Here is a 23,829-nt window from a genome sequence, read left to right on the forward strand (position 1 = left end):
CACTTTGTCCAGAACTACCAAGAGTGATAGCCCATATATTGCTGCAATATTGCTGTGAAGTTCTATTTTCAGAAGTTAAGCTGTATTCTAAAGGAAATACAGTATCATTCTTCATATCAGCTTACTCTGGACCTTTCTGGTGTCTTGGCATCTCCATGAATACTAGACACTGCCTTGCCCTTGAATTGATCACTTACAACCAAAGTTTCCATCCCCTAAAATTACAACAACAAAATTCAGCCTGGACTTCTTCCTCCAAGTCCATTCCTCATCCATGAAACTCTTTCCATGAAGCACATTTTCCACAGATGAGATAATCCACAGTAAAAGATCACCTTGTGCCTCTGTTCAGTTTCTATTAAGAGAAAAACTGTATTCAGAAGCAAGTTTCCTCTTGAAATCAACAGTCAACAGTTATATGTTGACTGTTCATATCCAGAAATCCAGTGCTTAAATCTGAAGGAGAATATGCAAGGAGCATGTTTACTCCTCTAATAACAAATCATATTGCTAACCTTGTCCAGGTCTTGTGTAAATGTTGCTCTATACCTGGTACCAATGTGTGTCACAGACTGTAGCAAAGGAAGGAGAAATATTTCATTTGCTGGGTTGGTTTTTTTTTTTTAAATTTCCTATATCAATGATAATTGTCTCTCCCTTCACTCCTATATTTTAGGACAGAATTACAGGTTCAAAAGTGACTCATCAACAAGGAATTAGAATTTTCTCTGTGCTATATCAGTCCTCAGGAAATTCGAAGAAACTGGGCACTCATTATAGTGAGGAGTTTTATTTTCCAGGAAGCAAACAGAGTACAAATTAAAATTTGTCTTTGTCAAGTACTGTGTTAAACTTGGAAAAAATAGTGGTAAAACCTGAAGCAGAGACTGTGAACAGATAAGAAAGTATAAGCTCTTCTTGGTACATTTCTTTCATGGACAATTTCTTATGGAGTAGGTGTTAATTTATTTTTCCCACACTCAGACATGCAATCCCTATGAGCTCAACAGTCAGTGATTCTACTGACAGTGCATCAGCTTAAGAAAGTGTTGACTGCCTTAACTAAAAATCAAGTGGATGGCTTATTTCATTTTTCCACTTATGTATGCAAGACAGAAGAAGAGAGAATTATTTCCTTCCTAGAACAGCATCATAGAGTTTTCCAATCCTCTTGACTTGGATCACTCCAAAGCCAGCTGCCTCAAGGAGCTTGCTGTACTCTGCTGCTGTTCTCTCTTTTCCTTCTGTCTGGACCAACATATTCATTGAATACAGTTGGGTTTCTAAAGGCCCACTTTTATCTTCATTCAGAAGCGATTCAACCAGCAGCACTCCACCACCTGATTGAATGAAGAGCAATGAAGAACATGCTGAGCTCTGAGAAGCTGAGCTATTTTTGAGCTGTTACTAGGACAGATCCTAACCTTTAGTTTCAGGAAGAAGCAGTCTCTACATTGAGTCATATTTCAGCATCACAGAAGACAATGAAAGAACAAAAGCATTGGACCATGTCTCTGCTTGGCTATGTAGGTATTGACATAACAAGACTGAAGGGGATGCTGTGGCTGGGACAGAAGTTTCCTCCAGCCGAAATCCACAGGAGTTTACTGATTTTGCTGAGAACTTGGCTCTGTAGGCAGTGCTTTTGAAGCTCTGAGGGTTCAATGTAATGCTTAATGGGACTTTTACTATGATATACGTCTCTAAGGACACAGTGTTATGGCACATATCTGATATTCCTTGTCAGAGCAGTTATTTTAAAATAAAATACCACAAAATATTTAAGTGTTAATCCTTCTTAGAAAAATGCCTTTTAAGGAGTCCACATAAAGAAGGTACAAACATTGGTAGAAGCATTATCTAACCACTCTATTAGATTTTATTATCTTGAATAAAAATAAGCTAAAAGAGATGGCAGTTGAACCTGCAGCACAAAGACACTGCAGAGTCTCTTCCCTTGGAGGTGGGAACACCTCTGAACCTCATCCGAGGTGTGCATGGAGCCCTCACAGCCAGACATGCAGACACAGTGTTGATGACAACAAAGAGACAAAGGCTAATGAGAGGTAAGTGAATGACATCACCTCCAGCCTAGTGGTAACAGTCTTAGTGGCCTCTGGGATCCAAACACTGGGAATCTAATCACGACTGTGGTATTTATAGTGTGAGAGGAGTCACTGCAGACTAGCCTTCCTTGGCTTCCTCTTTCCACGGTTAGAAAGCTGGCAAATTAGAAGCAGAGCCACTAAACCAGGAGTCGAGAAAGCAGTGATGAAACCCTCAAGGGAGCCATATGGCTCTCGTGAATCCTGACAGCACTGGGACAGCAGTGTAAGAGGTTGCAGAGAGTCTCTCAACCTAATGGAACTGACTGAAGAGCAGAAGGGAAAGTCTGGCACCAGAAAACATATCAAGCAAGGCAGGAAAAAATGACAAAGCTTCCATGTACGCAAGGGGATAAGCCCCTACTCACACAAATGAGACTGTAGAGAAAAACACTGCACTTCCCAAAGCTCTCACTACCTTCACATTTCTTTTTAACCCACCTATGACAGTAAAATTCTCCCTTTATTGCTGACAAGATTATGAGATATATCCTGCTTTCCAATGCTGTACCTGTCATACATTATAGGAGTTATTTTTTCTTCTCATAGCATGTAGAGAACTTTTCAGAGCCTTGTTAAAGAAGATCTACTGTCAGTCAAATCCCAGGTCACAGACCTGCCTGAAAGGGGAAAAGATCAAATACGGTAAGAATACGTGTAGCACATTTACTCTATACTGACTTCTGACCAGCCATGAATTTCAGCATTTCTTTTCAGCATTAGTTTAATTTGAAAACATTCATTTTTATATCCTTCTTATATTATAGAGCCCAAAGCTGCACATAGTACTTGAAGTGAGACTGCACTTATGCTGGGTATAGTGGGCCAACCACTTCCTTTAACAGCTTAGTTACACTGTGCTTAATACATCCAATGAGACAATTGTCCATTTTGGACACCATGGCAAACTGTTGGTTCATACAGAGCTTACCATTACCCAAAACTCCCAAGATCCCTTTCTTCAGGGCTGCACTCAAGCCTCTTGTACTGCAGTCTACAAGTAATCCAGGATTACACCATCCCAGGTGCAGGATCTGGAATTTGTTCTTCTTAAATTACCTATGGTTGGTGATTGCCCAGTTCACTAATCTGTCAAGATGTCTCTGTAAATCCTCTCTACCCTCAAGGGAATCAATGCTTCCTCCTAATTTAATATCATCAGCTACCTCATTTCGTACCACTGGTAAATGACTTGGTAACATCCATGAGAGAGAAGACACTTTTACCTTCAGTAAGAACGTGGTTGAGATTGCTTTTCAAAAACATGACAAGAATGTGAATTTTGAAATCGCTGTAGATTGTTAATGAGGAAAATTAAAACTGAAATTGAATAGAGGAATTTTATGCAAATGCACATACACACAGGAAAACAGCATCAGCAAACATTAAGGAAATTGAAACTGCTCCCTGTCTGCCTTAATGATATGCTGTCTGGAAGAGAGTCATTATAAGACACTCTGTATTCACAGTCCCTTCCATCCGAAGGGACATAATATACAAATGTTATCAAACTCAGCTGTCTGCATGGTAAATTAGGAAAGGGAAGAAATAGTTGAAAAATCTTGTTCTTCGCGTGGTATAACAAGGGGAAAAAAAGGCAATTGAAGTCAGCTCTCTGTTTCTCAAACTCCAGAAATGAAAAGTGGGAAGAAATCTCACCACTGAAGAACCTTCCACATTTGAGGTAGGCAGACAAAAAACCCTCAGATGTAAACCTCTATGTTTTTAAAACATCATGAGGCGGCAACATCTACTTGTCCAAGCTTCCAAAGGTCAGAGGGGTCTCAATAAATGTTAGGTCCATCCTGAGGGCTAGATCTGCCCTAGTTGTTTGCTTTTGGTTTGTTTTTTTTTCCCCTTAGACTTTTATCACGCCTATTTCAAGTCCAAAGTCGGTTTAGTATTAGGATGCTTTATTGTGAACTATTTGCCTCTAGGGAAGAATGCCCTTGAGCATTTCAGTCTTAGACATCTATACAAGACTGAGTTATATGTCTTACCTTTAAGACTAAATATCCACTGCTGTATTGCACAATGATTTGAGGATAGTCAAGGTCTTCTGTGGAACCCATCTTCTTTCTGGACTGAGACACAGATTCTCTGGCCCTCTTAATTTAAATAAGCTTCTTTCCACAAAGCACAAAGCATGCCAGCTGATCCACTTAATCTTATTGCTTGTGAAAAACACACTGGTTACAAAATGTGTTAGATGAGTTATATGGCTTTGATGTGTTTTTCTATCAGATATTTTTCTTCCATCATCAAGTATAAGTCTTAAGAAGCCGTGTGAATTAAAGCTTGTATTGTCAGTTTTTCAGTCAGTTAAGACACTGGTACTTCAGAAGCACTCAAAAGCTTGTAACAAAGAAAACAGGAATCAGCACAGAAGAGCATCGAGGACCTGAACTCAGTGCGATGCACCAGAGTTCATAAACCAAAGCGGAGTCTTACCTGGGACTTGTTCAAAAGCAGCTCTACTCTACTGATCTGGCTTTTGATGCGGGAAGGTTTTGCAAAAATGAAACAGAAGGTAGCAAGGGATAGAGCTTAATAAAAAGAACATCTCTATTGATCAGGCATGCAGCTTGGCCAGAGAGGTGTCGAGCAGCAGCTTGCAAAACATGATCAATACATTTTATCTCACCTTTTTTCTATTTCACTGGGATGGTTCTTCCCCTACCTTGATTCTTCAATTTTCCTGCCTTTGGTCCTTTCTCTAAGTATTCCAAGTTTACCACAAGCCCCACAGTAATTCCCACAACCCCACTTTAACTTCACATGTTTTCTCTCTCTCTTAAGCCCTTTAATAATTTCATTTCTGCCCTTCTTCTCAGTTAAAAATGTCTGGCTAAACCTCTTCAGGGCTTTTTGGGCTTCCTCCAGTGGTCCTCTACAGAGGGGTCAGGGAGTTCTGATATTTGGCACTGTGCTTCTCAGTGCCTGTTTGCTAGCTTTTGTACATAGGTGTGGTTTCTTACTGCTCCTGTTTCTTAACTTTGTCTGTTAGGCTGATTACCTTAACCATTTGTCTTAAAAAAGATGTCCCTACATTATGGACATCTACATATCCTTAACATTCAAAATGTTCTACTATATACAACTCAGAAACAGTACCTCTTTTCTGATTTCTAATATCACAGGGTCTCCTGTGTTACCAGAATACTAGGTCTGAATATGCAAAAGTTAGAGTAAACGTCAAATTGTACAACAGTGTGTGACTCCTCATCCTGGACAACATAGCCCAGAATCCATTCAGCTTGCATTTTACAATACACCATTACTCTGAAGGAAAGGCCTGGACAACAAGTTTCAAGAACACAGCTACATTCATAAGGGACGTCTTCCCCTACTATCCCTGCCTCAAGGATAGTGCACAATCTCAGTTTCTCTGTAGTGTCTTCCATCTGCATGTGCACTAAACGAAAGCTTGAAAACTTCATTCACTTGCCCAAATTTAGACCACCATTTAGTGAACAAACTACAGCTTTTTCAGTTCCTCAGATCCATTCTAAAGACAGTTCTATGGAAAAGAAATCTCAAAACATTTTCACTTTGACTTTTACCAAATAAAGTAGGAAACATGGACATCACTAGCACTTTCTTTTACCATACAATTCCTGGGACTTCTAGCCTTTATGTGACAATGGTGATTCACAAAACTGCAGGGAAGAGTTGGTCTGAGGATGAAATATCCTTGATTAGGCACTTGCCTGGCAAGTAGAGATTGCTGGCAAGGGTAACTGTGGTGCTACTACACCATTATCTGTCCACATTGTCCTACAAACAGCCTAGTTCCAAGGACAGCACTGAGCATCCTATCCAGAGTAGGCTGAGTTCACTTTGCAGCTGCCACAGGACATATGTCATTAGCTTAGCTAAAGATAAAAATAGAGTTCCAGGCAGGCAGACTTAGTCCTGAAAAGTTTTAACCTACAGCTATGGCAAGGCATTTGCTTGAGCTAATCTACAAATTCATTGTGAGGCAGCAAGAGATGTATAGAGAGGATAAGGCATGTGAGGGGATACCAGGTCAAACGGATTTCCTTTGCTGTGATTAAAGATAGAATGTTGCATGCAACTTCAAATTAGCCTCAAGAACACAGTACCATATAAAGTATAAAAATATAGAGGCACATTTCCTTTTAACGATAATCAAAAATACTCACACATGTACAAATACAAGGACCAGTGGTTTCCATTCTGCACACCCAGTTCTGAACAAATGCAAGCACTGAATAGTTTGGGTTCATCACTGTTTTACATTCTCCTTAGAGGCATCTCTGCAATGGGATCACACACGGACAGCTGAACTAGGCTGTTAGACAAGTCTACATGTATCCAAATTCAGTCTTACATTGTTTCTATCCACCTGTTGAAGTTATCTGAAGTGGATCATGTCTGATTTCAATTTGTACTCCTGGGCCCTCTGGTATTCTGGGCCCTCTGGTACTATTTACTTTGCTTGCATGCAGCAAAGCACTTGTTTCAGGTCCTTCTCACAGTGTTTGTTATTTAGAAGGAAAAGAACCCAAAAAACCAACATTCCAATCATACATGCTGTCCCACCGTGTCTCTGTAATTGTGATAAGATTGAAACCTTATTTCTGCATATGTATGTGTATTGAGGCTACTTTCTCCCAGTGCTCTACCTACAATGATAGTAGTGGGAGGCTCCTTTAGATGCCTACTGAGAAAACTGTCTCAAGCTTCTCTACTATCCAGCTTAATGGGCAAACACAATCAGTGCTCAAGAAGCAACTGCAGAGAATGACTTTCTGTTGCCTTCTCTAAATGTTTCTCACTTTGGTAATCTCTTATTCTGCTTCCAAGAACTGCAGGGATAATGGTGGTCTGTGCTTGATCAAATGATTTAAAGGAATAGCAGGAGGCATGCAGTAAGGACTTCCCAAGTGCATAACAGAGTGACTTTGTTGCACCATCCTCCGGGCAACCCTGTAAAGAGAATCCCAGGGGTTCAAACAACCACTAAGGTACAAAATTGTTTTTCATAAATGAAATCAAAATCTAGAGGAAATTGAAAATTAATATCATTATTTCATGCCAAACTCCTCAACACTTAGACAGGATTTCTCATAGGACTCTGAAAAGACTAACCACAAGAAGACATAAATTTGGTTTGGTTTTATTATATAAATTCCTTAGGAATAAAAATTCAGGTAAGAGAGTTCTGTACAGGAATCAGTTTTATTTTGCAGGAATTCAAGTACAAGTTCAGCTCTACTTTTGTCAGATACAGTGTTAAAATCAGAGAGAATGATAAAATCTGAAGCAGACACACTGCACATTTCTTTTGTGGGTTTTCTCTTGTGGAACAGATGTTGATTTCTTTCTCTCTCTTCCAGATCCAAAGGCAAGCCTGGTCAGGCTGCCAGACTTGCAGTACGTGCACATTCAAGTTTTGTCATTAGTGATTCTTCTGTCAATATATCAGCTTACAAAAAAGTTGGCTGCCATAACTAAAAGCTGCATTGATGATTCTCCTCTAAGAGAATAGCATATTTCCCCGCTTATTCTGTCTTGTTAAGTACATAAAAGGTGTACTATTATTTCCTTCCTAGAACAGCATCATAGAGTTTTCCAGTCCTCTTGACTTGGATCACTCCAAAGCCAGCTGCCTCAAGGAGCTTGCTGTACTCTGCTGCTGTTCTCTCTTTTCCTTCTGTCTGGACCAACATATTCATTGAATACAGTTGGGTTTCTAAAGGCCCACTTTTATCTTCATTCAGAAGTGATTCAACCAGCAGCACTCCACCACCTGATTGAATGAAGAGCAATGAAGAACATGCTGAGCTCTGAGAAGCTGAGCTATTTTTGAGCTGTTACTAGGACAGATCCTAACCTTTAGTTTCAGGAAGAAGCAGCCTCTACATTGAGTCATATTTCAGCATCACAGAAGACAATGAAAGAACAAAAGCATTGGACCATGTCTCTGCTTGGCTGTGTAGGTACTGACATAACAAGACTGAAGGGGATGCTATGGCTGGGACAGAAGCTTCCTCCAGCTGAAATCCACAGGAGTTTACTGATTTTGTTGAGAACTTGGCTCTGTAGGTAGTGCTTTTGAAGCTCTAAGGGTTCAGTGTAATGCTTAATGGGACTTTTACTCACTCCGCAGGAGTTAGCAGCTTCTTTTCTCTCCTTCTCAGGCTGCCCAAGGTCTTTTAGTGGATTCCTGCGTTATCTCAGAGCCTCTGGCTGAGCCGCTGTTTCAGGGCCTCTAACTGAAACACCTGTTTGGTTCCCTACAATGCATACACCTATCTAAACAATACCCAAAATCCTCAATTCTTACACCTTAATGTTTTGAAAGAGGAGTCCCTGTAGAGGAGACAAAAACTGGAAGCCAGACAAAGAGGTCTTAGACCTGGCCCTATTTGGCTCAGTTTCACATGGATGGCTTAGGAAAGCAAAAGACCAAACCAAGAAGCCCCTGCACTGAAACTCTGCCACCCCAATTGAGAATTAAGACTGGTGTGCTTTCCATTACTGATAGGCGAGAGTCTCTCTGCTCTTTACAAGCTCACACCTACCAGGTTTGCAAGCTTTGTAGACTTTTGTCAGCAGTTGTTTGCATTTGTCATCATCCCAATCATGCAGTATCTTGGATAAAATATACAGTTCAGCTTCAGGAATTGAATCATTAAAGAAGTCTCCTGTAAAGTAAGAACCCATAAGTAAATATTTTCAGTTCTGTCCAGTTCTGGGCTTGCCATGTCTATCACACATATCAAACAACAATGGAATTACCAGCTGGAGTGCAATGTTGCACTGCATAGGGAATTTTACTCTTGTTCAGCCTCAAGATATGAAACATTTAAAAGCAGCAGCTCACCCTGAAACAGCCTTTGAGGCAAAGGAAAGCATTTGAGTTTAGGTTTTCTCCAGTGATATAAATTCAGATTCATAAAGCACTAAGGAACATGTTTTCATGATTTCTGTCATGAAAAAAAGGAAAGAATATTCCCTTATCTAAGAAAATTTTCAAAGACCTTCAGTAATCAGAGAGTCATCTCATAAATACATAAGTAAGAATACACACCTCTCACCTCCTAGCACTAGCTTCATTATCATGCCTTTTATTTAGCACCTGGTGTACTGCATTCAGATTTTTCTCTCAGCATTTTACTTTACCATTTCTTCTCCCTTTTTGTTGCATCTTTGTTTTTATACACTCCTTTCTTTCCTCAAGGCTTCTTTTCTCTCTCTGAGCATCAAGCAACATTAAGCCATTCCAACACTTCGAAGGCTTTTGTAAACATTAAAAATAATATCTCCCTACACGCATTTTCATCATAGACGAGAATGAAAAATGAGACGATGAAGGACCAATGGACTGGGCAAGAGGAATATGAGCTAGCTCATTCACTTTTATGGTCTGAAATGTCTTAGGACTTGAAAGTAATTATGATGAGACAAGGAAAACCCCTTGCTCAGAGCAGGCCTGGCATCCCTCACATCTGCCAAAAGGTTTTCACAGGAGGAAAGGGAAGTGTAAGGAAAACTTATAACAAGGCATGGCAGATTTCAAAACTGCAAGATGCTTTTGTTTTTTAATGTACCCTCATACTGAAAAAAAAATCAAATAGTTATGTTCAGGAATAAAGAGCTTCTGTGTTGCTGAACAACTGAGTTGTGCCTCTGATAGCTACAGATGCTTATCTGGGACAGCTGCAGACCTGGGCTGGGGAGGTTGCAGCCTGGGACACTCAGCCCCCATAAGGGGCAGCTGGAGACATGAGCCTCCTGTGTGTTACCTCTGAGCAGGGCCTTGAGAGCAACAGCTGTGGCAACACTACGCCACTGTCCACACCCACCTTCATGGAATGCGATCTGACGCTCCTCAGGGAAAATAAATTGCTCTTTGACCACTTGCACAACTTTTGGTAGATCATAAATTGTGACTGTGGAATTGGGATACAAAGAAACGCACTCCCGGGCCAAAGCTCCTCCGCCTCCTTTGGGGAGAGCAAAAGAAAGTCAGCACTGACACAAAACCAACCTGTTCAGCAACACCCCCATGAAACCACGCAGGCAATGGTGGATTCAGCCTCGTGGAATCTGACAATGTACATTGCTCCCCACGTGTTGCTGAAAGGGAAGATGGAGGGATGGCAGAGGCCACTGGTGCCTTTTGTTCTGGGTCAGCCCCACCCCTTACAGCTCTCACACACCCTCCCAGCCAGACCCAGTTCTGGGTGCTGGAAAGTGAAAAATGATAAACAGCCACTAAACCGGGTGCTGGGGAAGTGATGGAGGTGGATCCTGACCCATCCCATGAATCCTGGCAGCACTGAGCAGTGCTTGGACAGCAGGGTGCTGCAGGACAACAGGCTGTAGGCAGTATATCAATGACAGTGACTGAAGAGGAGGAGGGAAAGAGCCTGGCACTGGAAGAATGTATCAAGCAAGGCATGAAAAATTGTCAAAGCTGCCACATACACAAGGGAATGGCTGACTGCTCACATAACTGAGACTCTGTAGAGAAAAGCATTCAGCTTCCTTGCTCTCATCACTCTCACATTTCTGTCTTTAACCCAACCAAATCAGTAAAATGTTCCTTTTATTGCTGAAATACATCCTGCTTTCCATTGTTTTGCCCATCATATAACATAGAAGCTATCTTTCTTTTCAAAGCTTGTAAAAGACAGTTTAGAGGCTAGTTAAAGAAGTTCTACTGACACTAACCTCCCAGGTCATAGATCTGTGTGAAAGAAGAAAGGTCAAATGCAGCAAGAACATCTCTGCCACATATACTCCATACTGAGTTCTGGCCAGCCATGAATTTTAACATTTCTTCTTCTGATCTAGTAATAAAAAAAAATAGCACATAGAGAAGGTTACTTACTACATTCTTGATGATTCTTATCATATAACTTATTAAGAGTTTTAACATAAATACTAATCTCTGCTTTTATCGACATGAAATATGTTCTCTTTGCACATAAACCTTCATTGAATTGTACTGTATCAGGAGTGTACAGCTATGAATTCATGCATTTAAATAGGGAATCAAGACTAGTGAAATCTACCATTTAACATGTATTTTGCTTCTAATTCTCAGGCTTCCAAGGGATTTTTTTTTCCTTCAACTACCATTGCCTCTGTCAGAGATTTGGGATATGTTTCTCAGATTAGGAAATTATATACTTCTATTCGAAATATCGGACAGTGTCTTGGTAATTGATACTGTTGAGAAAGGAAAACATTGCATGACAGTTCTGATGAGAGGGATTTTCCTGTCAATATATTTAATTATCCTGAGTCATAATTAAAAACATTATTTTTATCTACAATAAGAAAAATAAAATTTCTATAAATATACTAATAGTTACCTGTACATTGCTCCAAAAGGATCTTGAGATGAAATCCCAAAAGTTCTTTCATATTGGTTTCTTCCTTCTCTAAAATAGCAGACAAAAATGCATATGAGCGTGGATATCTTTTCTTTTACCCCAAATACACCTCAGGGCTGTAGTTTCAGCTAGAGCATCACTGTGGAAGGTGCTCAGCTTTGTACAGAATATATGTCAGTCTGTTTGCACTGACTCTAGAGGCACCCTCACTTACCGTGCCAAAACATGCTGATATATTTCTCAACCTTTCACAAGAATGATTGGTTCTTTTCGAGGTCACATTGGGGTGACATTTTGAACAACCTGATCTAGTGAGTGGTATCCCTGTCCATGGTAGGAAAGTTGGAAGGAGATGTTCTTTAGAGTCCTTTCCAACGTAAAACATGCTAGGAATCTGTAATTTATAGGAACACAACTCAGGTAAAGGTACAAGACTGGTGCAATCATCACCATCATACACACCATTTTTGGTCATCAGTTGCATGGACTGGAACAAGTAAAACTTCAGACACATATTAAACCACTCCTATAAACCTTTGCAACAGAAGCATCCTTAGCCATCATTACTCATCATTTACTTTGGTGATACATCCTCGGGTAAGAACCACTGTAATGATAAAGTGTTTTCCTGAAGGTGAAATAGACAGAAATCTGATTTCTAAATCATCTCTATAATCAGAGGGAAAAGGAAAACAAGAACACACACAAATGGAAAACAAGGGGGGGGGAAGAACACATATCAGCCGTGTTAACAGCTGAAATTACCTGCTGGTTTTAACTTCTGAGAACAAGCCAGCATCTTCATTGAGCCCTTTCCCAGAAACACACCACTCAGAGCAGCCAGGCAGGCTGCAACATACATCACACAACACTCCTCCTTACCTCACAGCTTCAGTCAGGTGCTGCCAGCACAAGTAGACTGTATTGGAATAATACATCATCATATGATACTGAGACTTTGGGCTTGATTTTGTAAGGTAGATGTTGGAAATTTCTGTGTTTCTGTAGAGGGCTAAAGGGTGAAATGAATATATTTACTAACATGTGTGATATATCACCTTGCCAAGTCTATTGTACAGCATGGTATTTATTGCCAGAAGACACAACCACATTACTTCTACAATCAAATCCTTCAACTGCAATGAGCAGTGGGTGAGGTCTGCTGAAATTTGTGTTGCCCCATTTAGCCTGAGTAAACAGTATCTCCCTATACTCAACTGCAGAACCAAACATTTCTTTCCAGAAGTGCAAAAAGAATACCTTACAAGTGCCGTTATCTACCTACAGGCTTCTGTGCTCAGAGGAAGATTTCAGTGTGCTCTATCTAAATAAGAACTCTTTGCATAGAAGTCTTTTTCTGATCATCAAGGTCAGCAATTGGGAGACAAGTCCCCAAAACAGCATGCCAGCTACACCTATCTTCTCTCAGTTCAAAAGGGCAGGACCTTCTGCAGACAGAAGAATGCCTAAAGGGCTCACAGAAATCTCCCGTTTCCTCCAATGCATCTGTGACAGCATCACTCACCCACAGGACTGGGATACCAAAGGAATATAAAAGACAGATCCTGCTCTCCCTAAACTCACTGGGCAACAGCTATAAGCCCTAACCAAGAGCATGGCAACACAAGCTAGAGCAGGGGACACAATTTTTAAGACTTTGGATAGCCCTGACCAGCAGGCTGGTGGCCAGACAACCCTTCTGTTCAAGTGGAATCAATGATTCTCATGCAAGCACAAACTTATGTTACCTCTCAGTTTTGATCAAAATAGTTTATACAATGGTAAATACTCAAAGAAACCCAAAACCTGTTGCCCATCCACCCTGGGATTTTGTTTTAAAGTTTAAAATCACACCCATACCTCAGAGATTTCTTGAGACCAGCTCTGTATAGATCCTGAATATTGCCTCCAAGGTCACATGAGGCTCTTGCACAAAGAAGTTTAGGGATATAGAGCCCTTCACCTGGATTTTACCTTACACTTGTGATTATGCTGACATTTGTCACTTCTCTTCCAGCTGAAGTGTGAATCCCAAGTGATTTCCTCCTTCTTCCAGCTACATTAACTTACCTAATATTAGGTATCATCTTTGCCTACACATCTTACCTCATTTAAAAACCATCAGAGGTTTAAGTCTTTTAGTTTATTCCCCTTCCTCTGCCTTTATTACCTCCTTCTTGTGTCACCTCTACTGCCAAGAGCTTCAGTCCCACACAGGCCTCCAGCAGTCTTTCCATCCCAGTGATGCTGGTACCCAAGCATGAAGCAATGGAATCTGAAGACAGAGGTTCTCCTGACTCCAGCAGAAGATCAAACACCCCCAGCTCACAGGCAGTGAACATAACCTGGGGGTAAGGAAAGGTGGGACTGAGGGATCAGGTGAAATCAGTAAAGCCTACTGAATTTCTCAAACTGCATTATTGGAGAAAATATACACAAAATAATATTTTTTCCATGTAAAATTTTATTTCATACAAATAAGTCCAGTTATTAAAATGTAGTTGATCTGAGCACCAATATAACATACAGGGCATGCAATGCACTTTTTGTTCTTTTTTTTTCTTTTTGGGTGAAGCCAGTCAATGCTTTTGGCTCACATAAGTCCACATTTAGAGAGGAGGTTTTGGGTGTAAATATTCCTTCCTCTTCCCTAGTTTTGGAGCACATTTTCACAGTATCTCTTGCTTTTTGCCTGGAAAGAACAAGGGTAAGACTGGATGGTGGTGGTTGTTCTCTGTTTATGTTTTTGTTCTTTGACTAAGGATCTAATGCATGCTCCACTGAACCGTGGAGTGGGGAATATCCCACTCTATGGACCCTGTTTTCAGGGACTGATGTGAAGGTGGTCTCCCAGAAGTAGGGAGTCTCCTCTCAGCCAGAAGAACTGCTTCATTTAGGCCAGGAAAATCACCCTGTCTTTCCATAGAGAAAGTGTGAAACTTCTCCAGCAACAACCTGCAACTTTCAGACAGACATAGCTACTATACATAAGAAAAGCACCCTTCTTAAGCTGTACACAGTCAACTTTACAAGTATTACTCTGGTCACACAAACACTCCTGAGACAACAACAAAGGCATTAACTCAGTTGACTGCCTGTATATACGATTTGATCTACAATGATACCTTATGCAAAGAAGCTCTTTTTACTCTGAGTAAAGCATGGCTTAATCAAAGATGAGATCGTTTCTCAAAAACATAGTACTACGTTAATTTGGAAAGCATTGGGTGCTCCTCTTTCTCAGAAAGTAAAGTAATTTTTCATTATCTGTTTTTCCTCTCTTCACTGTCAGCTCCATCTTTTAGGAGCATTAAGATGCAATGGTATTTGCACAACCCAAGGAGCATTCCTTCTCTTGCTGTGCTGGCCATAGGTGCAGAAAGGAACAATAAGAAAAGTAACTAAATAGTACATTAAGGAAAAAATTTGTCCATTTCACTATATATTATAATTTTATGCCCATGTGCTTACACACAGAGAAAGGCAAATAACATATGGAGAATGGAATTACTAGTTCTACCTTTGTGCCGTAATAAAATGCTGGTTGGAAAAACAGTCATTATACCAGGCACTTTCTTTCACTTTTTCCAAAGATTTACATTCAGGACCTAAAGTGAAATCCTTGAATATTTCTGTCAGCATTCTCTTTCTAAGACTGAGTTATATTTCTTACCTTTGAGACTAAAAATCCATTGCTGTATTGCACAATGATTTGAGGATAGTCAAGGTCTTCTGTGGAACCCATCTTCTTTCTGGACTGAGACACAGATTCTCTGGTCCTCTTAATTTAAATAAGCTTCTTTCCACAAAGCACAAAGCATGCCAGCTGATCCACTTAATCTTATTGCTTGTGAAAAACACACTGGTTACAAAACACGTTAGTTGAGTTATTTGGCTTTGATGGGTCTTTCTACCCAGTTCAGCTGTTTCTTTGGATCTTCCATCATCAAGTATAAGTCTAAAGAAGCCATGTGGATTAAAGCTTGTATCATGGTTCATCAGTGAGTTAAGATGCTGGTACTTGAGAAGCACTTGAAAGCTTGTAATAAGCAAAACAGGAATCAGCACAGAAAAGCATCAAGAACCAGAACTCAGCACAATGCACCAGAGTCCATAAACAAAGTCTTACTCATGACTTGAAACTTGCTGTGAAAGGCACAGGTGCAGGGGACCCTGGGGCTGGCAGTAGGGTAGACCCCACCCCTAAGTGTAAAAGCAGCCAGTCCAAAGAGAAGCTGGAAGAATCTGTTTGCTGCTTTGTTGCTGTGACTAGTTTGCTCTGACAGTGATCACTCAGGTGAGGCCTATGAGGAATTAAGTCTACTCTTGTTACTTTTCTGTATTTTCCAGGTCCCTCCCCCCATAACAGCTTAGAAATCAATACCTGTTTGATAGCAACACCACAGCAGGGGTGACCTACTTGTGCTTTGCTGTGTTTTGGCAGAGCAGGGTGCTGAGGGATGACAAAACATTTTCCAGCTGGCTGCTGCAGTCTTCCTCACCTTCTCTGCAAAACTAACCATGGGCATGCAGAAGGCCCTTGGGAAGAAACAATGAAATGACTGCCAAGTGCAAGATGTGGTGTAGACTTCAACTTCATGCAGGACATACCTCATAGGTATTTCATCAGAAAATTAAACCCCTGGATTATTTTTCTGAGATCTTTCTGTCCTGCTGTCCATCTCTCCAGCTTGTAAATGCCTGAAGTCTTGGCCATCTTGACTTTTTGGGCAGACGTTGCAACTATCAGGTGAGAAAGGAGCCTTTCCATCAAGGAAAAGACTTACAGTTTTTACATCATATATTTAGAGATCCTTCAGGCAACAAAGCTAAATGAGACTTGACTTAGCTAATACAGTGATGGCAAAATGTTACAAACCAGCATTTTTTCAGTGCTGGCTTTCTCCATGCTTCAGTGTTTAACGGGCTAAACTTCAGCAATACAGAAGATGTAGCTCGTCATTTTTTGTGCATCAGCTTAGTATACAGTTAAAGAGTGCACTTCATGACTTCATCCCAACGCAACTTTTTCATATTATCTTCCTTTCCTAGGAAATAGGCCTGTGTTTATATAATGAAGCTGAAGGTTAGTCCTGTGCTTCTCTTTTGAACCTGCCTCATTCTAGAAGAAAAAGGCCAGTATAAAGTTGTCACACATTCTTTCTGACCATTTTGTGAATGCAGTGAAACGTTTTCAACTGAAAGATTCCACCATATATTCCTTCTGTGAATCTGAATTTTTCATTCAGATCCTTGCATTTTAGCCAAAAGAGGTTCTATTTCTTTTAGCCAGTGGTGAAGTAGCAACTTACTTGGAGAGTTAGTTGTTAAAGTTAGCCAAGAAGATGTCAGCCTTTTTCCCCTCTGTACACAGAAACAGTACCCGTTCCTCCAGCTTTAACACCTCAGGGTCTTCTGTGTTACCAGAGTAGTAGGTCCAAACATACAAGAGTTACAGCAAACACCAATCTGTAGAAACATGTAGAGCTCCTCATCCTGGTCAACACAGCCTATAAATATAGGGCTGTTTTCTTGCTAGTGCACCAGACTTCACTGTTCAGTACAGCTTAGACACTAATATTCTGTGTATTTTGTACTGCGGAGATCACAACACACCTCTCTGCCAGAGTGACAGGGAATCTGTGCAGCTTGCATTTAACAAGACACCAAAGGTTTCAAGAACACAGGTACATTCATAATGAACACTTTCCCCTTCTATCCCTACCTCAAGGAGAGCACAGGAGCTCAGTTATTATTTAGGAACTGCCATCTGCATATGCAAAAAGCTAATCTGAAGAGTTCATTCACTTGGACAAATCTAGACCCTCTCTTGGTGAACACGCTACAGATTTTTTAGTTCCTCAGATTCATTCCAAAGACAGTTCTGCAGGAAAAGAAACTTTAAAAATTTCTCATTAAGTCTCCACCTGTATGAGTAACCAAGTCAACTTATTTCCCTCAACAGCTTTCCCTCTCCTCCAATGAAAATAGAGAAATAAATAGTGTGATTATTCACACATCACTAGCCAAAGATAAACATTGTTAGCCAAAAAGATTAGAAAGTTGTAGGAAAATAAAAACAAAAATTCTCTGCTAAAGTCATATTCTGCCTGATACTGAGAAACAAAATGCAATGCTTGCAATTCCATGCAAGCCAAGAAATTTCCCACTCCTGCGATCATAACAACTATTCAACCCCAGACTATCAACCATACTGGAAGCAAAACTTCCCCACACATTTCTCTTCTGCTGAGCTAAACAAAACAAGTCTAAGAAGAGTTAGATGCTGTTCACTAGCTTACAGATCACTTTCCTCAAATGACTCAGCCACAGAGGGTAATCACATATTTCAGTGACATTTAGTACAGTTGCATTACAGATTCATAAGTACAAAAGTGCTCAACCCTTGATTCTTGTTGTTTTGACTAAATAACAGACTATTATGTGCACTGTTGCAGACTAGCACACCTTAACTGGCCATAAACACATTCACTTAAGGCAAAGTTATAGGGTACAAGGGTCTCCAGTAAAAAAATGACCACCCAATTAACTAAACTCACTTGAAGTTCTTTCTCACTTATGGCTAAATCTCTCTGTTGAGAACACCAGTCATAATCATCTAATGGGATTACTACTGGTAGTGAGATGTAGGGGTGGAGGGTTGCAAATAACCCACACCAGACTGATGCAAAGCCACATGCAGTGTGTTCTGTTTCCAAGTAAATTATCAGCGAGGCTTAAATTTTAAGCTCCTTTTAAGCTACAAATGCATTCATGAAGATGGAATTGTAATGGCTTGCTTTCTCTGAAAACTCCATGTGCAGGTTAAAGCCGTTACTTTACCTCTACAGTTCTATTTTGGTGACACATTTTCCTTTGCCTAACTAACTCACTACAGACAAATGCTACACAAAAAGAAAACCCAACAACATATCATTTTGGCATAACATTTGAAAGTAAGAAATTATCTATGAAAAAAGGACAACTGTGCCTCTCTATCATTATTAAGCTTCTAAGTATGCCCAGATTATAAGAGATGGCTTGGAAATACATTAAGATGATACAGTTTGTGGCCTTTTTTGAAACAATTCTAAAAAGCCAAGATGCTTAGTTTCATACTTTTTATTTGAAATGCAAAGTCTAGTTTTAACAAAATGCTCATATTCTTCTTTGCAACTTCTAATTCTTCTCACATTTTACAATAGATGTATTTTCCTAGTAGTATAACTCTCTCTTCTATCATTTTTTGACACCAATTAATTTCATTCTTTTCCTGTTTACATCACATATACTACTTGCAAATACTTGGAGTGGGCAGGAAATCCTCTATTTTAGCTCATTTTTTAAGCAAACACTCTCTTCTATTCAGTTTCACTTTCAGTAAAAACTCTGGCTGAGAATGTCTTTTAAAGTCCATCTTAAGCAATCCAGAGTTTAACTTGCAATAATCTCTCAAACTGCAAATAATCTCTCAACAAATAATTCAACCTAATAGTCATTGAGATCTCTGTCAGAGGAAGGCGGCAGTATAGAAGAGGCATAGACTCCCTGGGGATAACCAAGTTCACTAGGAAAAAATGGTAGATGCTTTAAAGAGAGAGAGAGATGCAAAAAGAAAACTAAGATGGATAGCAGCTAAGGTAGGCTCTGATTTCAGAAACTACTTGTGCTCTATCAAGCATCACAAAGGAAAACTCTGGACAAGCGATTGCCTTGCACAGGCCATTTTAGAGGCTCAGCTTTCCTCGAGATGAGCCAAACACCTGCATGCTCATGGGAAATGGTGAATGAATTCCTTATTTTGCCTTGTTTGTGTGCGTAGCTTTTGCTTTACTTTAAACTGTTTTTTATCTCAACCCACGAGTTTTCTCACTTTTACCCTCCCAATTCTCTCCCCCACCCCACCAGGGGGGAATGAGTGAGCAGCTGTGTGGAGTTGCTGGCTGAGGTTAAACCATGGCAGCAAGCCATGTGCAATTGCAGGGAAAATCTAGTCTGAAGGTGATTAATTCTTTTTCAGACACTTTGTTGGCAGTGTTTGGGAGTGACATATTACTTCATATTGTCCTACAAATAGTCCAATTTCATGGACAGCACCCCTGTATGTCCCATCCAGAGCAGGAAGAGCTCACTTTACAAGTGCCATAGTGCACATGCAGCCAGATTAGGTATCAGTTAGAGAGCAATTCCAATCGGCCTTAGCCCTTCAAAAGTTTTATAACATATTACTATGGCAAAGCATTAGCTTGAGCTAATCTGTGATTTTTTTTTTATTTTTTTATTTTTTCTGTGAGGCAGCAGATGTACTTGGGGGTGCAGAGGGAATCAGATCGAATTAATTTTCTGTGCCAACTAATGGTATTAAAGAAGAAAGGATGGTGGTGCGTACCACTTCTAACAAGCCTCAAGAACCCCATATTAGATTAAGTAGAAAAAAAAAAATTAAAAATGGAGGCACACTTCTTTTTAACAACAATACTTGTACATGTAGGAACATAGGTTACTCCATGATTCTCTTCTGTGCACCCAGTTCTGAAGAATCAACTGCAACTAAACCGCTGCTTTATAGAAACACTAGAGACAACTCTGCAAATTTATCGTGAAGCAGAAAAAACACATTCTGCAAATAACATGTTCATGAGGTTGGGGAAGGGCCAGATCCACAGAATGCAACGTAAGCTTAATGAAATAGGTGTTGCATCCGGAATAACCAAACCTCAAAGGCAGGATACCAGTTCAAAACACAGATATATATTTCATCTTTAGTATAATAAAGACAAATTTGCTTTGTATAGTAATACAAGACATGAGTGGTCAATTTTTCCCACCCATTTACAAATTAAGGAATTTGCCAAACTACTAGGCTGAATTACTGTCTTATATAAAATCTAACAACATCTCTACCTCTGCTGTCAAATATGAGCAGCCACAATAGTCTGTTACGTGATACCATACATGTTCAAGAACTGCTCTAAAGCTGACACTAGTGTGATGACCAGGTGTTACAATTTGCTTAAATGTTGCAGAAAGAACTTCAGATTCGAATATTCCCTTTGAGCAAAATTAAAACTTACACAAGATATCTGCTGATGCCGAAACTGATTTTATTGATTGCTAAGAGATGCAAAGAGAAAGAGGAAAAAATAAGAAAAGTTGGAAAATGCTAAGATTACTTCTAGAAGCAGAGAAAAGATACCGCCAAAACTACCTTTCCGCTGAGCTGGCCTGTGGGGGGCGGGGGGTAGAAGCTGTTTCTGCCTTTTTTTTTCTCTGTCTCTGCCGCTTTTCGATGTTATCTCTTTACTTCGGGGGTGGGGGGGGGGGGTGGGGGGTGTCTTAACAGCTTTAGTTCTCTGGAATGCAGCCAGGATGAGTTGTTTCGCCACTCAAGCCGAGAGCTGTGTCCCAGGCTGGCCGTGCAAGGGTCCCGGTTCAGCCGCACCTTTCAGCCCTCAGAAATATGGTCAGGGTGGAGGGATAAGATATAACTCGCGTATGTCGCACGGTGATTCTCAATCCTCTCCAGGCCGGCAGGGTTCCAGTCTCCGGTGATAGGTGGGCAGTATGCAGTGGCAGAAGAAAGGTGAGCGGAGAGGTGGGGATAGATTCTCGGCCGCAGTAGCCAATTCTCTCTCCCACGCCTCTATCCCCTAGTTTTCCCAAATTTTTCCTCTACTTTTATAGTGTTCAAAGGAGGTTGTATGTGATTTCTTGGCACATAGCCCTATTCAGATGTTTGAAGAGATATGATAACCATAAACAATAGCAGGATCTTTTGGCAGGAAAACTCCAGCAGGAAGCTCTAGTGAGAACTTCTGGTAGAAAGCTGACAGAATTTTTGGTACGAAGTTTTGACAGGCAGAAACAATGGCAAAACATTATTTTTGGCATTTCTGTGTTATCTGTCTGTTACACCAGGTAGTCCTGATCAATAATCAATTCTCATTAGTTTGTGTTTATAGCCTCGTGGCACTGAATCCTGCTCTCACAATTTTGGAAGCAACTGCAAAAATTCCCATTTTATCTGTCAGTTTTAAGGATGACGCTTCCAGATAACTTATCATATGTTTTTTATATGCATAGCTAATTATGCCTATGTCCTTATTCTAGGTCACTGAATAGATTACAAAGGTAGAGCCAATTAGAAAAAGATTATGGATATGGTCACAGCTTTGGTAATCATTTGTTACTAATATCAATTACTTCCAGCAATTTGACTCAAACGTTATGAAAATTACTTTCCCAGAGCAGACAGTAAGCAGATGGAAAGCATCACAATAATCATACTAAAGGGCTTTGCCTTGCTTTTGTGGAGAAGCTCTAGCTTGAATAAGCTGCTTCCTGAGTCACCTAGTGCAGGCTGAGGCCAGGAGACAAAAAGAAAATTGCAGGCCAAAAGTCTGTTAAATACAGAGGCTCACTGGCCCTCACACAGATACAGGAGGAGACATTTTTCTTTAAGGACAAGAATAGGAATATGTGGTAACACTGTCCATAGCAGGAACTTAGATGTCTTACCCTTTTGAGACTCATGTTCTTCTTTGCTTCACAAGGGCTGGAGGAAAACCACTCCTGGTTGCCACTGCCAATAGCCACAGTGAGACAACCATGTGCAAAAAGTGCATGCATCAGCTCCTGCACAGCACAGGGAGGCTCAGGAGCTTTGGCCCACAAACCTCTTACCCTCCAGCTCAGACCTTGCTCAAAGCAGTCTGTGATGAAGTCATGCTCCCTTGTATCGTTAGATGATTAATACACTCCAGAACCCTACACAACCTCAAAAGCAAGGAGGTTTCCCACTCGATCCTATTCTCCTGGCACCTCTGCAAGGACAAAAGGGATACATGGTGACAGATGTGAAATCTCTCCTGGCGCTGAGTGCAACAGGAGAGGTGCATCCTCACAACTTAGAAAACTCTCCTCCTGCCTCCTCATGTGATTTAAGACTCAAGAAAGGAGGCAGAACACTGAAAGAAACCCTGGGAACTTCTTGGGACCCAGTATGTGGAATAGGGCTCAGGTCTCTTCCACAGCTGCCAAGGCTTTCCAGCAGGCGTGAACATACTGCTGGAGCATGAAGTTGCCCAATCCATGGCTTAATGGAATATACACCTTGTATTTATACTACAACAGTCAATGCTTATGGGGGAAATAAGTTAAGAGTTAAGAGTGAACCTAGGCCTTCCCCAGCAACAAATCCTGATTTTAAAGTAAGCTTAAAGTTGACAGGTATGGCTGCCTGACACAGGGCAAGAAGCTGTGAACTATTTGAGTTCTTGGCTTTGCAATGGCATAGGAAGACCTCCAGATTTTGAAAGCAGGACACAAAAAAAAAATTAAGTCAAATGCATGGGATAAACTTAACACTTTCAGAGGAATGACAAGTACTGAAGTCTTCTACCATCATCAAGGATTTGACTACCCTATACCCTTGGGGCTGCCATCCATTCAGTCAAGATCAACACTGATATTCAGGCTTCAACTTTTCAAACAATAGTCAATGGAGAAGTAACAAAGACTTACAGTTACAAGAAGAAACACCAACTAATTTTATCTCCTTTTAGACAGGTCCTGAAAGTCAGTCGAGCAAATCCAAGCAATCAGGTAAGATTTATGCAATTAGCACCTAAACATGTTGTGACCCACCCCAGAATGCAGAAGGTAACCCACATTCTTATTAATAAATCCCTTGGGGTGGATTAGAGTGAAACGACACCAAAAAAATTGGTATATATGTGGGGTTTATTTTAGAACAACTTTGTTTCAAAGGTAAACAGATATGTTGCCATTTTGGGTATTATCATCTGTATCTGTCATGTATAGCAATATGGCAAAAAAATAACCTTTAGGGAAAATGCATAAGGGAGAGAAAGGGAAAGTTAGGATAAGGGTAAGGGAGAGTAAGGAAAAGAAAGGATAAGAGTGGAAAAATATATATAGTCACCACCCACTGGATTCAGTGATGGAACTTGGTAGTTGTAGAAGCGATGGTCTTGATCTGCTGGGGGTGGGGAAGGGAAGCCCACACACTCGAAGTTATGAGTTATTACATATTTCCAGAACAACTTGTACCTCCCCAGGGTGGGGAGTTTTACCATGGAATAGTGTCACAGGCCGTGCCACAAGCCACTTTCTAACAGCAAGTTCTTCTAACATATCCCTTTCTTGGAGTGTGTATGAGGAAACTCCTCCCTTGGGTCAGGACGCCCCTCGAGGTTACTCTTCAAGCCTGATTCCCCCATGGTTGTTCGTAACATTAATCTCTACCTGCTTGGCTTTTTTGCTTGAACATAATTGCTTTGATACAGTACACTATATTACACTATACTACTGTACTAGTAGTTTTAGCT

At 40.5% G+C, this 23,829-nt stretch overlaps 1 protein-coding gene across 3 annotated transcripts; it reads right to left on the reverse strand.

The window, feature by feature from the left end:
* Window positions 1-942: 942 nt before the first annotated feature.
* On the reverse strand, window positions 943-17,750 carry ASMT (acetylserotonin O-methyltransferase). Of its 3 annotated transcripts, none has more exons than XM_051806847.1 (8): window positions 15,153-17,750; window positions 13,650-13,824; window positions 12,362-12,491; window positions 11,459-11,527; window positions 10,812-10,930; window positions 9,941-10,081; window positions 8,657-8,779; window positions 943-1,340 (listed from the first exon to the last, which is right to left on the reverse strand). In XM_051806847.1, the coding sequence occupies exons 1-8, from the start codon at window positions 15,222-15,224 to the stop codon at window positions 1,129-1,131; spliced, it is 1,041 nt and encodes a 346-aa protein (XP_051662807.1). In that variant the 5' UTR covers window positions 15,225-17,750; the 3' UTR covers window positions 943-1,128. The 3 variants fall into 3 exon arrangements, with proteins under 3 accessions (XP_051662807.1, XP_051662806.1, XP_051662808.1); XM_051806846.1 differs by lacking the exon at window positions 943-1,340 and adding an exon at window positions 7,305-7,881 and having other exon boundaries at window positions 15,153-17,747; XM_051806848.1 differs by lacking the exons at window positions 943-1,340; window positions 9,941-10,081 and adding an exon at window positions 7,305-7,881 and having other exon boundaries at window positions 15,153-17,749.
* Window positions 17,751-23,829: the final 6,079 nt, after the last annotated feature.

The sequence above is a fragment of the Manacus candei genome, unplaced genomic scaffold (assembly GCF_025592945.1).
Source record: "Manacus candei isolate 608988 ecotype Guabito, Panama unplaced genomic scaffold, ASM2559294v1 h1tg000069l, whole genome shotgun sequence".
Lineage (NCBI taxonomy): Eukaryota > Metazoa > Chordata > Aves > Passeriformes > Pipridae > Manacus > Manacus candei.